The sequence below is a fragment of the Pan troglodytes genome, chromosome 21 (assembly GCF_028858775.2).
Source record: "Pan troglodytes isolate AG18354 chromosome 21, NHGRI_mPanTro3-v2.0_pri, whole genome shotgun sequence".
NCBI classification, from domain to species: domain Eukaryota; kingdom Metazoa; phylum Chordata; class Mammalia; order Primates; family Hominidae; genus Pan; species Pan troglodytes.
In genome coordinates, this window is record NC_072419.2 from 50,438,039 (window position 1) to 50,451,476 (window position 13,438).

At 48.1% G+C, this 13,438-nt stretch overlaps 1 protein-coding gene across 2 annotated transcripts in view; it reads right to left on the reverse strand.

The window, feature by feature from the left end:
• JPH2 (junctophilin 2) overlaps positions 1-5,595 on the reverse strand; it is a 74,835-nt gene extending 69,240 nt beyond the window's left edge. For both annotated transcript variants that reach the window (XM_016937948.4, XM_063802534.1), the window contains exon 1: positions 4,734-5,595. In XM_016937948.4, coding sequence (XP_016793437.2) covers positions 4,734-5,112 — 379 coding nt within the window. In that variant the 5' untranslated portion in view covers positions 5,113-5,595. The remainder of the gene's footprint in view (positions 1-4,733) is intronic.
• Between the last annotated feature and the right edge of the window lie 7,843 nt (positions 5,596-13,438).

A 13,438-nucleotide genomic window follows, 5' to 3' on the forward strand; every position in this document is an offset into this window, starting at 1 on the left:
GTCCTCTCCAGTTTGGAAAACTGCTGTTTCCCTTGTAGCATTTGACTGCAAGAAAAGGAGGGCAGTGGAGAAGACTTCTGAACCTTTGAGGATAAGATGCAAGTTTCAGCTTTATCTCCTAGCTGGATGGCAAGTTTTGGACCTCCCAGCTTTTGCACGCTCTGTCCTCTCGTCCTGGAGTCTCCCTCCGCCCTCGTCACCTGGCTCACTCCTGCACATATGTCGGGGCTTGGCTTGCAGCTGACTTCAGGAAGCCTCCCTGAATGCCTGCGTCTGGTCAGCTGCCCACTCTGGCTTTGTTACTCCCCTGTCTGTCCCTGCCTAGCACCCAACACAGAACAGCAGGACAATTTCCTGTTAGATTTGCTGTGAAGACAGGGAGCGTTTCCCTTCTGCTTATTCCTACGCCGCAGGTGTAGCGTAGTGCTAGCTGCATCGGAGTCCCTAAATAAATATTTACTGGATGAATTAATAATAGGTAATAGTAATAAGAGCAACCACCATTTACTAAGTACTCATTCATCCCAGGAGAAATCTTTTGAGAGATTAGGATAGGTCCATTTTATAGACAAGGAAATTAAGGTTTGGTGAGTTTAAATAATGTGGCAGGGCCAGGGGAATGACCCAGGGCTGCCTGACTCCCAGCCGTTCCTAATCACAGGATCTTATTTGTCCACATTCCCCCCAGTGATACCCACGTCGGGGCAAAGGGTGAGTGCAGATCCTTAACAAACCCTCGGGGGACTGATGACAGGTTGATTAAAGAGATTTTCCGAAGCAGTGGCCACGTCTAATTTTGGAGAGTTACACTTCGTGTGTGGCTTGGGAAAGAGAATCTGTGAGGTTTCCAGGGCCCCTGGATGTGGGGTCATCTCATCTGGGAGAAGTCTGGGGCTCTGACAAACCAAGGCAGCAGGGCTTCTGGTCACCTGGCCTGAAGAGCTCCTGGGCACACCTGGGATAAAATCCAGGGCCTGCAAAGCCTGTGTGATCCAGCCCAGGCCAAGATGTCTGCACCCCTCGCTCACTCTGGCATTCTTGCTGTTCTTCAAACCTGCCAAGCCCAGCACTGCCTCGGGGCCTTTGCAACAGGATTCCCTCTGCCTGAGGGACCTACTTCCTCTACAGGCTCCCCCATCCTCCTTCTAAGACGACTCCATCTAAGAACACCTTCCTCTTCCGCCTCTGTTAGTTTTTTTCCATAACACTTGTAACTTTTGGAGATTACATGTATGTTTGTTTTCTAGTTTATGTTTTTCCACTGGACAGGGAGCTCCTTGAGGACCTTGTCTTGCTCGCTGCCCCCACCCTAAAACTTGCTGTAAAGCAGTTCCTGGAACAGAGCAGGTGCTCAGTAGTACTGGTTGCATGAATGAATGAATGAATAGGTTTTCCTCTTTTAGACACATTGGGAGATGGGCCTATGGTTTCCTATGCTCATTTTGACCCAGAGATTTGTGTCCTGTGACTCACATCCAGACCCAAAACACACACATACACACGCATACATAAATACACACACACACAGACACGTGCACACACAGTCACATGCACACACACATACACACACCTTGGTTTGAAGAGAAGAGGGATGGGAACGGACATTCTACGCATGCCTACAGTGCACCACTGTGCATAGGTAACTGATGCTGTATAAGCACTCAAGGATTATCTCCATTTTTAGCCAGAGAAACTGAGGCTTGCTTTCTGCTGTGTCTCCAGTGCCTAGCACTGTGCCTGGCATAAACATCTGCTGAACTGAATTGCACTAGATTCAAGAGGCTCAGAAAACAGTTCAAGGTCACCCAACTAGCAAGTTGTGGAGCCAGAATCTGTGCTCAGGGCTGTTCAGTCCCCAGCCAGTGCTGGGTAGCAGCCATAGGCACCTGCACAAACTCCAGCAACCTCGTTAACATCCAAACACGGTCTCGAGGGCAGGCCCTCACCCAGACACCTACCAACTGGCAGCTCAGATGCAAATCTATCCTGCATCTGAGGCTGCTCTCAACATGCCCAGGGGCCTCGGCTTCAGCAAACCTTGCTCCCTGGGCTAGCTGATGCCTTTTCCTGCCCCAGCTACCCTGATCCCAGCCCCAGTCCCACACTTCCTGGCCACTGTCAAAAAGAGGAGACACTAGTGACGAATATAATGTCCTATGAATGCCTTCTGATGCCAAATGTCATTTGTAAAAATTAGCCAGTTTTGAGTTATCTGTGTCAGTTCCTCTTTCCAATGCATCTCATTAGGAAGACTCCATGGAATTATCCTTCATCAGAAAGAGTTTGAATGACGATTCAAAACTGCAGCCAGCAAACTTTCACTGGAAAGAGTCAGGTAGGGCGGGGTGTGATGGTTCACACCTGTAATCCCAGCACTTTGGGAGTCCAAGGCAGGTGGATCACTTGAGGTCAGGAGTTCAAGACCAGCCTGGCCAACGTGGCAAAATCCCATTTCTACCAAAAAATTAAAAAAAAAAAATTAGCCGGGTGAGGTGGCGGGTGCCTGTTGTCCCAGCTACTCGGGAGGCTGATGTAGGAGAATCACTTGAACCTGGAAGGCAGAGCTTGCAGTGAGCTGAGATTGTGCCACTGCACTCCAGCCTGGGCGACAGATTAAGACCCTGTCTCAAAAAACAAACAAACAAAAGAAGTCAGATAGTAAATACTTTGGGTTTTGCAGGACAAGAAGCAAAATTGAGGATGTTACGTAGGGGCTTTCAAATAATTTCACATGTCAAAAAGTCTTCTTCTTCTTCTTCTTTTCCATCATTCTCAGCTTATAAGCTGTGCAGAACTGACAGCAGGCTAGTTCGGCCCACGACCTATGGTTTGCTAGGCCCTAATTTAAAGCAACTTGTTAAACTTTGATGTTATAAAAATTGCCTGATACACTTGTGAAAGCAGTGTTTGGACACACACTCAGAGATTCTGATGAGAAGGTCTGTGTGGGCCACTGAATTTGCATTTCTAACTGGTGGATCGATGGTGCTGATGCTGCCCGTCCACCGTCCACATTTTGAGCAGTACTGATATTCTAAAGCGTCCCTTTTCACAGATGAGGAAACTGGCTTAGCTAAGTGATATGTCCAATGTTACACCCTGTGGATTGGTAATGACATCTGCTCTGCCACTCCACAGGGCTGTTTTGCCACAGAAAACTCCTCTCTGTTTCTTTAACCCACTGCTACGCTCATGCTTCTGAGCCTTTGTCCTCACTCCTCTCTCTGCCCCATGCCCACCCTCACAAACGTAACTTTCCTGTCGAGACCAAGCTCAGGCGTCAGCTCCATTTAAAGTATTTCCTGACCTCCTCAAATCTAAATTCTCCTTTCTGCAACAGTATCTGTACATACTTGTGTATAATGTGTATAACTGTTTGTCTGCATGCCTATCTTTGTTTTTCGATTTTTCGTTTTGTAAAGGTGGGGATCTTGCTAGATTGCCCAGGCTGGTGTTGAACTCCTGGCCTCAAGTGATCCTCCCACCACAGCTTCCCAAAGTGCTGAGATTACAGGCGTGAGCCACGGAGTCCGAGAATTGCTTGAGCCCAGGAGTTTGATACCAGCCTGGGCTACATAGTAAGACCCCATCTCTACAAAAAAAGAAAAAACAATTAATTAGCTAGGCTTGGTGGCATGTGCCTTGTAGTTCCAGCTACTCAGGAGGCCAAGATGGGAGGATTGCTTGAGCCCAGGAGTTCAAGGTTGCAGTGAGCTGTGATTGTGCCACCGCACTTCAGCCTGAGCAACAAAGCAAGACCTATCTTTAAAAAATTTTAAAAAGGAAACACAAAAGGAATGTAGGCCAGGCACAGTGTCCCACACCTGTAATCCCAGCAATTTGGGAGGCCGAGACAGGCAGATTGCTTGAGCTCAGAAGTTTGAGACCAGTCTGGGCAATATGGAAAAGCCCTGTCTCTACAAAAAAAAAAAATAATAATAATACAAAAATTAGCCAGGCATGGTGGTGCACACCTGTAGTCCCAATTACTAGGGAAGCTGAGGTTGGTGGACCACTTGATCCTGGGAGGTCGAGGCTGCAAAGAGCCGAGATCATGCCACAACACTCCAGCCTGGGCAACAGAACGAGAACTTGTCTTGGAAAAAAAAAAAAAAGAATCCATGGATGGATCATGGATGGATGAATGGATGGATGGATGGATGGATGGATGGATGGAAAGATGGATGGGTGGATGGGCAGGTAGATGTATGAATGGCTGGATGGGTAGATGAATGGTTGGGTGGAAGCATGAATGGGTGGGTGGGTAGATGGATGGATGGGCAGGCAGGTGGGTGGATGGATGGGTGGATGGATGGATGGGTGGGTGGATGAATACTCCTCATGATCTATTGCTTGAAACTAATTTTCATGGCAAAGTTAAGATTAGACCCTAATTCTGCTAGAGTATATTCCATAGCTGTTTATGTTGGGGCATACCGAACATGCTAACGGTAGTAGTTATATTTTATTGTGTGTTGAGTGTGCACTTATATGGCAGGCCTTGTACTAAGCACTGCCACTAATCCTCTCAATAACCCCTTTATTAGCTCCATCTTTACTACAAGAAAATGGAAGCTTAGAAAGGTAGAGCAGCTTGCCCAAAGCCACACAGCAAATCACATCCTAGCCCATCTGATTCTGTGCCAATTGCCGGTCACCTTTCCCACCCTCCACCAGGGTTTCTCACCCTCCCTGGCCCCACCCCACCTCTGCAGGCCCCCAGCTGGCCTCACCTCCATCAGCATAGGTCTCGGTGCCATAGCCGTCTTGCAGGCCATTGTTCCAGGTGCCCTCATACTTGGCACCGCTGCTTGAGCTCTGCCGGATTCCGTAGCGTCCCTTGAAGCCATGTGTCCACTCGCCCTTGTAGAGCCAGCGCCCCTTGGTCTCTATGCCCAGCCCATGCCGTTTGCCCTGGCTCCAGTATCCCTCAAAGGTGTTTCCGCTGGGCCAGGTATAGACACCTGCCACCTCAAAGCCAAAGTTCCAGGAGCCAGAGTATTCGCCCTGGCCCTTGGGGCCTGTGCACAGTCCGTGCCCATGGGCCTTTCCCCCCTCCCAGCCCCCGCAGTACGCCCCTCCATCATCAAAGTCGAAGCGGCCCCCACTCATCTCATCATAGCCCCTGACAACCTCCCCGTCCTCCAGCGTGGGTGCAGAGGGCGTGGGTGATGCCTGCAACACTCCTCCAGTGCCCTCGGGGGCAGGCCCCCAGACTCACCACTGCACCCCAGGAGGGGGGAGGCAGGATGCCAGCAGAGGCTGAAAGAGCCCCAGCGCCAAGTCAGCACCGGGTCGGCTAGTCAGTGCCATGCCCGGGAGCCCCGACTCCACCAGCCAGAGCAAGGCTGCCTGCTGCAAAGAAAGCAGGAAGGAAAGTTTCAAAGTCCCCAAAAAGCGTCCCAAGTCTGCCTTCCAAGAAGTCCAAGGGAAAACGGTGTGATCTCTTTAAGAAGCCCAGTGAAAGGGTGGGGTGGAGGGGTCCCCAGCCTTTTCAAAGAGGGGAAATTCCCCTCGGTGGCAGCCCCCACCGGAGGCTGAATTCCCGCAGCCCGCTGGCCCCCTTCTCCACCCCAGTGGGTGTGCGGGGCTGTCGGTCTCCCCGCCGCTGCCCCGCCCCCTTCTCCAATCCTGCCCTCCTTCTGGGACGGAAAGGTCAGTGTTGCCCTAACAAGGCCATTGGATCTCAGAAGCTGCTCCCAAAATAACCCCCAGCCAGCCCAGCCTTCTTCAAAGCGGGAAGGAGGGGTATTTCAAATCGCGCCCGTGCTGCAGACCCGGGCAGTGGCTGGAGGGATGAGGAAGGAGGCTGAGAACTGAGTGCAGGCAGCCCAGGGAACCTGGTATCTTTTCCTCCCGGGAATGAGAGCTCCCTTCCATTCTCAGAGTCCCCTGGGTCTGCGGGCAGGGAGGGCGCCGGGGAATCGGGGAAGGGAGGGGAGAGGGAGACCAGCAGAACACCCAGTCCTGGAACACTGAAAATCCCCCAGAGCGAGGAGGTTGGCAGATCTCAGCCCCATCACCACTCACATGCCCTAAGGGGACCTGGGGTTACAGCACCACTGCCAGCCCCATCAAGGAATCCGGTGACCTAAAGAGAAAGGAATGGAGACAGTTTCACATGTGCTTCCGAAAGCAGAGGAGGGAAGTCAGAAAGAGAGGGGAGGCTGTGGAAACAGAGTCTGGAAGATACACAGAATCTCAGTCCAGTGCTCACTCACCACCCTGAGCTCCCTCCACCCCTGGAAGCCGGGGAGAACTTGGTGCAAGAAGCAACCATCTATTCCCTTTCTCTTTCTCCTGAAGGGCAAAGAGAAGGGAGAGGAGCCTGCCCTCCTCTCTGCCTGAGACACAGACTGGGCGTCCCGCTAGCTTCCTCTCCCCAGCCCTTGATGCCTCGGCGCCCTCCCTGCCCCCTGCCGCAGACCCAGCAGACCCTGAGGGTCAAAGGAGTCCCCTTCCTGTCAACGCAGGGTTGTGTTGTAATGAGGTCCTCTCAGAAATTCTCAAGGGTCATGATTTTTTAAAATTTCCCTTTCTGAGCTGTCTTTTGCTCTAGTGTCCTAGGAGCCTGTGAGGCCAGACTTCAGAAAGCTCTTGGGGCAGGGCCAGGAGAGAAGGGCCTGGGTGGATTCCCAGCCACTCAGGTTCCCACCAAACTCCAGTAAAAAGAACAAATAAATCTCCATGGCAAGAAGCTGTGGCCAGAGCTAATGATTGTAAATCCCAGCTAAGCCCAAGGTTAATGGGAGTATAGAGGAATTCTGGGAAAGGTAAGAGCCACCAAGACTAGGAAGATCTGTGTGTGTCTGTGCGTGTGTGTGAACGTGTGTGTGTGTGAACGTGTGTCTGTGAGAGTGTGTGTGTGTATGTGTGTGTGGTAAGAGTGTGTGTGTGAGAGTGTGTGTGTGTGTGGTAAGGGTGTGTGTGTTTGTATGTGTGTGTGTGGTAAGAGTGTGTGTTTGTATGTGTGAGTGTGTGGTAAGAGTGTGTGTTTGTGTGTGTGTGGTAAGAGTGTGTGTGTTTCTATGTGTGAGTGTGTGTTTGTGTGTGTGTGAGTGTGTGTGTGAAGATGGGGACAGAAGAGAAAGAGAGAACTAAGCACAAAAGGTACTAGAGAACATTAGACAATTATCTGACTTTAAACTTATCTGACATTTCCAAACCCCATGATAACTTAGGCCACGTGAAGTCACTGCGGAAGTCTTGTTCCTGTTTGGGGAGTGGGTAAAAAGTGTTCCCTGCTTTCCTTCCAGTGGGTTACCTGTTCTTAGGACTTGGTTCCATCCTTGGTCACAGCCGCTGACCTTCAAGAGCCCCTTCTATATCTGCGTTTCACCACCAGGTAGAGGCACCCAGCCTCTTGGGCTCACTGTCACCATCTGTTTGCCAAGCTGACAGGGAGCACGTAGTGGATAAAAACTGTTTCCTCTGGGTGGTTAGGTGTGAGCCCTGGCCAGGCTGACTGACAGCCTGCTTGCACAATTCACTTCTAAGAACATCTCAGGGCTACTCCCAGGGAGTTCTGCTTTCACCACTTCTCACTAGGTCTTTAGAGAATCACAAACTTCTTTCTAGCTCTGCTGTCAAGGGAAGAGCATCTCAAACTGGAAGCTAGGGGAGTTTGAGCTGCGGATTCAATACCGTAATCATATGTTTATGCCAGGCAGCCATTGCTACATCTTAGCAGGGTGTTCTACCTATGTGAACTTAACCACTGTTCATCCATAGCAGCTCCCTAGGGTAGCTGTCTACCCAGGGTTACTACACATAAGAATCACCTATAGAACTTAAAAACATAAAGAGATCTGAGAGCCCCACCCGAGACCTACAGAATTAGATTGTCCTGGGAGAAGACTTGGGCAGTCGAATTCTTTTAAAAGCTCCTCAGATGAATCTGATTTTAATCTCTGGTTAAAAACACTGTAAGTGCCTGTTATAGTGGCTCACACCTGTAATCCCAGCACTTTGGGAGGCCAAGTCTGGAGGATTGCTTGAGCCCAGGTGTTTGAGACCAGCCTGGACAACAAAGCGAGACCCCGCCTCTACAATTAAAAAAAATTTTTTTAAATTAGCCAGGTGTGGTGATACACATCTGTGGTCCCAGCTACATGGGAAGTTGAGGCAAGGAGGATCGCTGAGTCAAGGAGTTGGAGGCTGCAATGAGCCATATTTGTGCCACTGCACTCCAGCCTGGCAACCCTGTTTCAAAAAATAAATAAATAGATAGAAAACAACAACAACAACAAAACCAAGGTAAAATTTCAAATTAAGATACTGTTTAATAACATAAAAATTCATGAATCCATTTATTCATGAATCCAGTAGTTTTGGAGTTAGATATGTCTTCAAATCCCAGTCCTGCCCCTCACAAGCTGTGTGACCTTGGACCAATTGTTAATTTCTCTAAACTGCAAATTATTCATCTGTAAAAGTCCCTACCTCAGAGGATTATTGGTATCAAGAATAACAGTATCTACCTTATCTAACTGGGTGAGGATTACACAGTTAATACTGTAAAAAGGCTCAGAACACATTACACATATAATCAGTGTTAGCTCTTATGAGAGTTACTCTTACATACTAAATTACTTTTCAGGCTTAATAAAATAGTCCTCAAAGAGGGAAGAGAGAACCCCTCCTAAATATTAAATATCTTGACATCGAAGCACTCCTTATTCTCATGTTTTAAACTGCAAAACGAAGTTACTGGTAAAGGGATACTTTGACTTTGTAAAAGTTTAAGTAAGATTCTTTGCCAAATTTGGTACTGGCCTTACCTGCCCAGAGCTTTCTGACAAGCTACCATTTGTCCCGCCTTTTAAACCAGTGCATTTCAGGGAAAGGGAGACCTCTTGTGGCGTTATGTGCATTACAACGGACTTTCCTCAGAAAAACCAAGTTCTTCAAATCCAGTGGAATTTACTAAACTTGAAATATTAGCCGGGCATGGTGGTGCATGCCTGTGGTCCCAGCTACTCAGAAGGCTGAGGCAGGAGGATCGCTTAAGGCTGGGAGGTCGAGGCTGCGGGGAGCCATGATCACACCACTGCACTCCAGCCTGAGTGATGGAGCAAGATCCTCTCTCAAAAAAATAAATAAATAAATAAATAAATAATTTAAAAATAAATAGGCCGGGCACGGTGGCTCACGCCTGTAATCCTAGCACTTTGAGAGGCCAAGGTAGGCGGATTATCTGAGGTCAGGGGTTCGAGACCAGCCTGGCCAACATGGCGAAACCCTGTCTCTACTAAAAATACAAAAATTAGACGGGTGTGGTGGCACCTGCCTGTAATCCCAGCTATTGGGGGCGCTGAGGCAGGAGAATCACTTGAACCCAGGAGGCAGAGGTTGCAGTGAGCCGAGATTGTGCCACTGCACTCCAGCCTGGGCGAGAGTGAGACTCCATCTCAAAAATAAATAAAAATAAAAAATAAAATAAACTTGAAATAATTATAAACTGGTTTTAACGGTAGCTAGCCTATTCCCTCTCTTCATCTCAGATCTCTTCCCACTCCCTAGTTCTGTTCCCTGGTCACTTTCTCCCTCTATTTCCTGCTCAACTTCTCAAGCTTGACTGCTTCTCTGGGAACCTCAAAGGGAGAGAACTGGAAATCCGGAACAAGGAGAAGGACTGCACCCAGAAATCCACTGGAGTTCTTCTTAGCCATGGAAGGCTCAGCAGAGCGAGCCTCACCGTCCAGGAAGCCTTTCCAGGCAGGTGTCCTGGCTGAGCTAGTGCCCTTCCCACATGCTGTCTCCTCCCCCAAACTATGAGTTGTTTAAAGCAAGGATTTTCTTCTTTCCAAAAAACAGTGGATAGTGCTGCAGTGAACATAGGTGTGCATGTATCTTTATAATAGAATGATTTATATTCCCAAAGGAATATAAATTTATATTCCTTGGGCACTGCCAAGTGCCCAAGCCACCAAACCCATTCCCAAAGGAATATAAATCAGTAATGCGACTGCTGGGTCAAATGGTATTTCTGGTTCTAGGTCTTTGAGGAATCGCCATAATGTCTTCCACAAGGGTTGAAGTAACTTACATTCCCACCAAAAATATAAAAGCATCCCCATTTCTCCACAGCCTTACCAGCATCTTTTGTTTCTTGACTTTTTAATAATTGCCATTTTGACCGGTATGAGGTGGTTTCTCATTCTGGTTTTGATTTGCATTTCTCTAATGATCAGTGAATCAACCCAAATGTCCATCAATGATAGACTGGGTAAAGAAAATGTGGTACATATATACCATGGAATACTACGCAGCCATAAAAAGGAATGAGATCATGTCCTTCGCAGGGGCACGGATGGAGCTGGAAGCCATTATTCTCAGCAAACTAACACAGGAACAGAAAACCAAACACGTTCTCACTTATAAGTGGGAGCTGAACAATGGAAACACATGGACACAGACAGGGGAACAATGGGGCCTGTGGGTAGGGTGGGGGAACAGGAAGAGAGAGAGCACCAGGATAAATCGCTAACGCATATGGGGCTTAACAGGCTTAATACCTAGGTGATGGGCTGATAGGTGCAGCAAACCACCACGGCACATGCTTACCTATGTAACAAACCTGTATGCCCTGAACATGTACCTCAGAACTTAAATTATTAAAAAACCTGAGCACCTGCTGTACAGTAGATATTGCAGCTCACCTGTGTCTACCCAGTGCCTGCACATAGCGGCTGCTCCTGGTCTTCCCAGCATCTAGCAGCTGATGACCCCCTTCTGAAATCCTTTTTCAATTGACTTCTAGAATCTCTCTCGGTTCTGCTCCTGCCTTACTGGTTCCGCCTCATCCCCCTGAGTTCTGTACCTTGGGAATGTCCTAAACCTTCATTCTCTGGCTTCTTTATCTACATTCATTTCTGAGGAGGTCTCTAGTCACATGGCTTTGCATAACCTCCCTCTACCGATGACTTCGAAGTCTGCATCCCCAGGCTGCACCACTCTCCTGATCTTCAGTCAGACATCCAGCCACCTACTCAACATTTCTAAATATCTCACGAGCATCTCAGATTTGACAAGAACAAATGAAACTCTCAATTTCCACTTGCAAATTTGTCCCTCCAGCCGACTCCAAACTTATTAAAACCTTTGGAGTCAACCTTAATTCCTGTCTTTCTCTCACACCTTAAATCCAGTCCATCGGCAAATCCCTGAAGGGATTTAGATTAAAATAATTCCAGAACAGGCTGGGCACGGTGGCTCACACCTGTAATCCCAACACTCTGGGAGGCAGAGGCAGGTGGATCATGAGGTCGGGAGTTCGAGACCAGCCTGGCCAACATGGCGAAACCCCATCTCTACTAAAAATACAAAAATTAGCCAGGCATGGTGGCGTGCACCTGTAGTCCCAGTTACTCAGGAGGCTGAGGCAGGAGAATTGCTTGAACAGGGAGGTGGAGACTGCAATGAGCTGAGATCGCGCCACTGCACTCCAGCCTGAGCAACAGAGCGAGACTCTGTCTAAAAAAAAACAAAAACAAAAACAAAAACAAAAAAAACCTTCCAGAACACGTATTATCTCCTGCACTGCCAAGTGCCCAAGCCACCAAACCCATTGCCTGACTCACTGAAGTAGCCTCCTAACTGTCCTCCTTGCCTTCCCTTAGTCTGCACATAGTAGCCAGTGCTCTTTCAAAAGGTTAAGTCTCAGCTGGGCATGGTGGCTCATGCCTGTAATCCCAGCACTTTTGGAGGGCAAGGTGGGCAGACTGCCTGAGGTCAGGAGTTCGAGACCAGACTGGCCAAAGTGGCAAAACTCTGTCCCTACTAAACATACAAAAAAATTAGCCAGACATGGTGGTGCACACCTGTGATCCCAGCTACCTGGGAGGCTGAGACACAAAAATTGCTTGAACCCGGGAGGTGGAGGTTGCACTGAGCTGAGATCGTGCCACTGCACTCCAGCCTGGGTGACAGAGCAAGACTCTGTCTCAAAAAAAAAAAAAAAAAAAAAAGTTAAGTCTGGTCATGTCTCTCTCCTCTGCTTCCCCAAATGACTCCCTATCTCTCACAGTAAGAGCCAAAGAGCCAACACCTTTAAAATAGCCTACCAGGCCCTCCATGATCTGGCCCTACTCATCTCTCTCTGACCCCACCTGCTCAAGTTGCATTGACATCCCTGTGGTTCCTTCTGCCAAGAATGCCCCTCCCTCAGATGCCCCCATGGCTCACTGTCTTACTTCCTTCAGGTCTCTGCTCAAATGTCACCTTGTCACAGCATCTTCTCTGCCCACCCCAAATAGCAACCCTATCCCTGGCCCACCCCTTCCTATCTCCTAATTCTTTTTCTCTCCATACAACTTACATGTTCATCACCTCTCTCTACTGAGGACAAGGATATTGTTCTGCTTACTGTTCCATTCCCAGAATCTAGTACAGTGTCCCTGGTGTGTTGTAAGCACTTGATATTTATTGAATGAATGAATGAACGTTCAATGAAAACGTGTTAAATAAAGGCATGTGGAAATCAGGATGTTACTTTTTTGGAACATCAGAGTGAGACTTAATCCCTCAATCCACAAACCAAATCCATTTTCCTAGATGTATCAGAGAAAGGAGATTAGTTTGGTACATCACATTCACAAAAGAAAGTCAAATATCCCAATGAGGGACCCTAATGTTAAAGTTGGGCCAATTAGGTCTGAGCAGAGTAATTTTTAACTTCAAGATTCATGTTTTGAGGAAGATTTTGCTGAGATGTAGATAACTTACAACTTATTCCCACAAATCTGGAATGCCTAAACTTTCATGCAAGTTGGATTTTGAGTTACTAGGTCATTGGAACTTTGCGCTTTTCAATACTTACACCCTCCTAACACCTTCCTATGAAAAGAATACGTATCATCATTCTTGGTGACTGCTGCACTAATATACAGCACTAAGTAAATAACCAGAGCGCTGGCTTGAAAAACAAACTAAAAGGGATTTAAAGGCTTAAGAACTCGCCTTAATTCAAAGAACGTGTTAAGCCCATGTTAAGCCCACTTAACATGAACTTGAATAGCTCACTACTTAATTACAATAGCTCCACTCCTCTACAGCTTTTATTTTATTTTTGAGACGGAGTCTCGCTCTGTTGCCCAGGCAGGAGTGCAGTGGCGCAATCTTGGCTCACTGCAAGCTCCGCCTCCTGGGTTCACACCATTCTCCTGCCTCAGCCTCTGAGCAGCTGGGACTACAGGCGCCGGCCACCACGCCCGGCTAATTTTTTGTATTTTTAGTAGAGACGGGGTTTCACCGCGTTAGCCAGGATGGTCTCGATCTCCTGACCTTGTGTTCCGCCCACCTCAGCCTCTCAAAGTGCTGGGATTAAAGGCGTGAGCCACCGTGCCCGGCCCAGTTTTAATTTTTTTAAAGGTGAGCCAAAACATTAGTTGTGGAGGTGAAAGCGGGGTGGTACCTTTACAACCAGAAGCTTAAATTT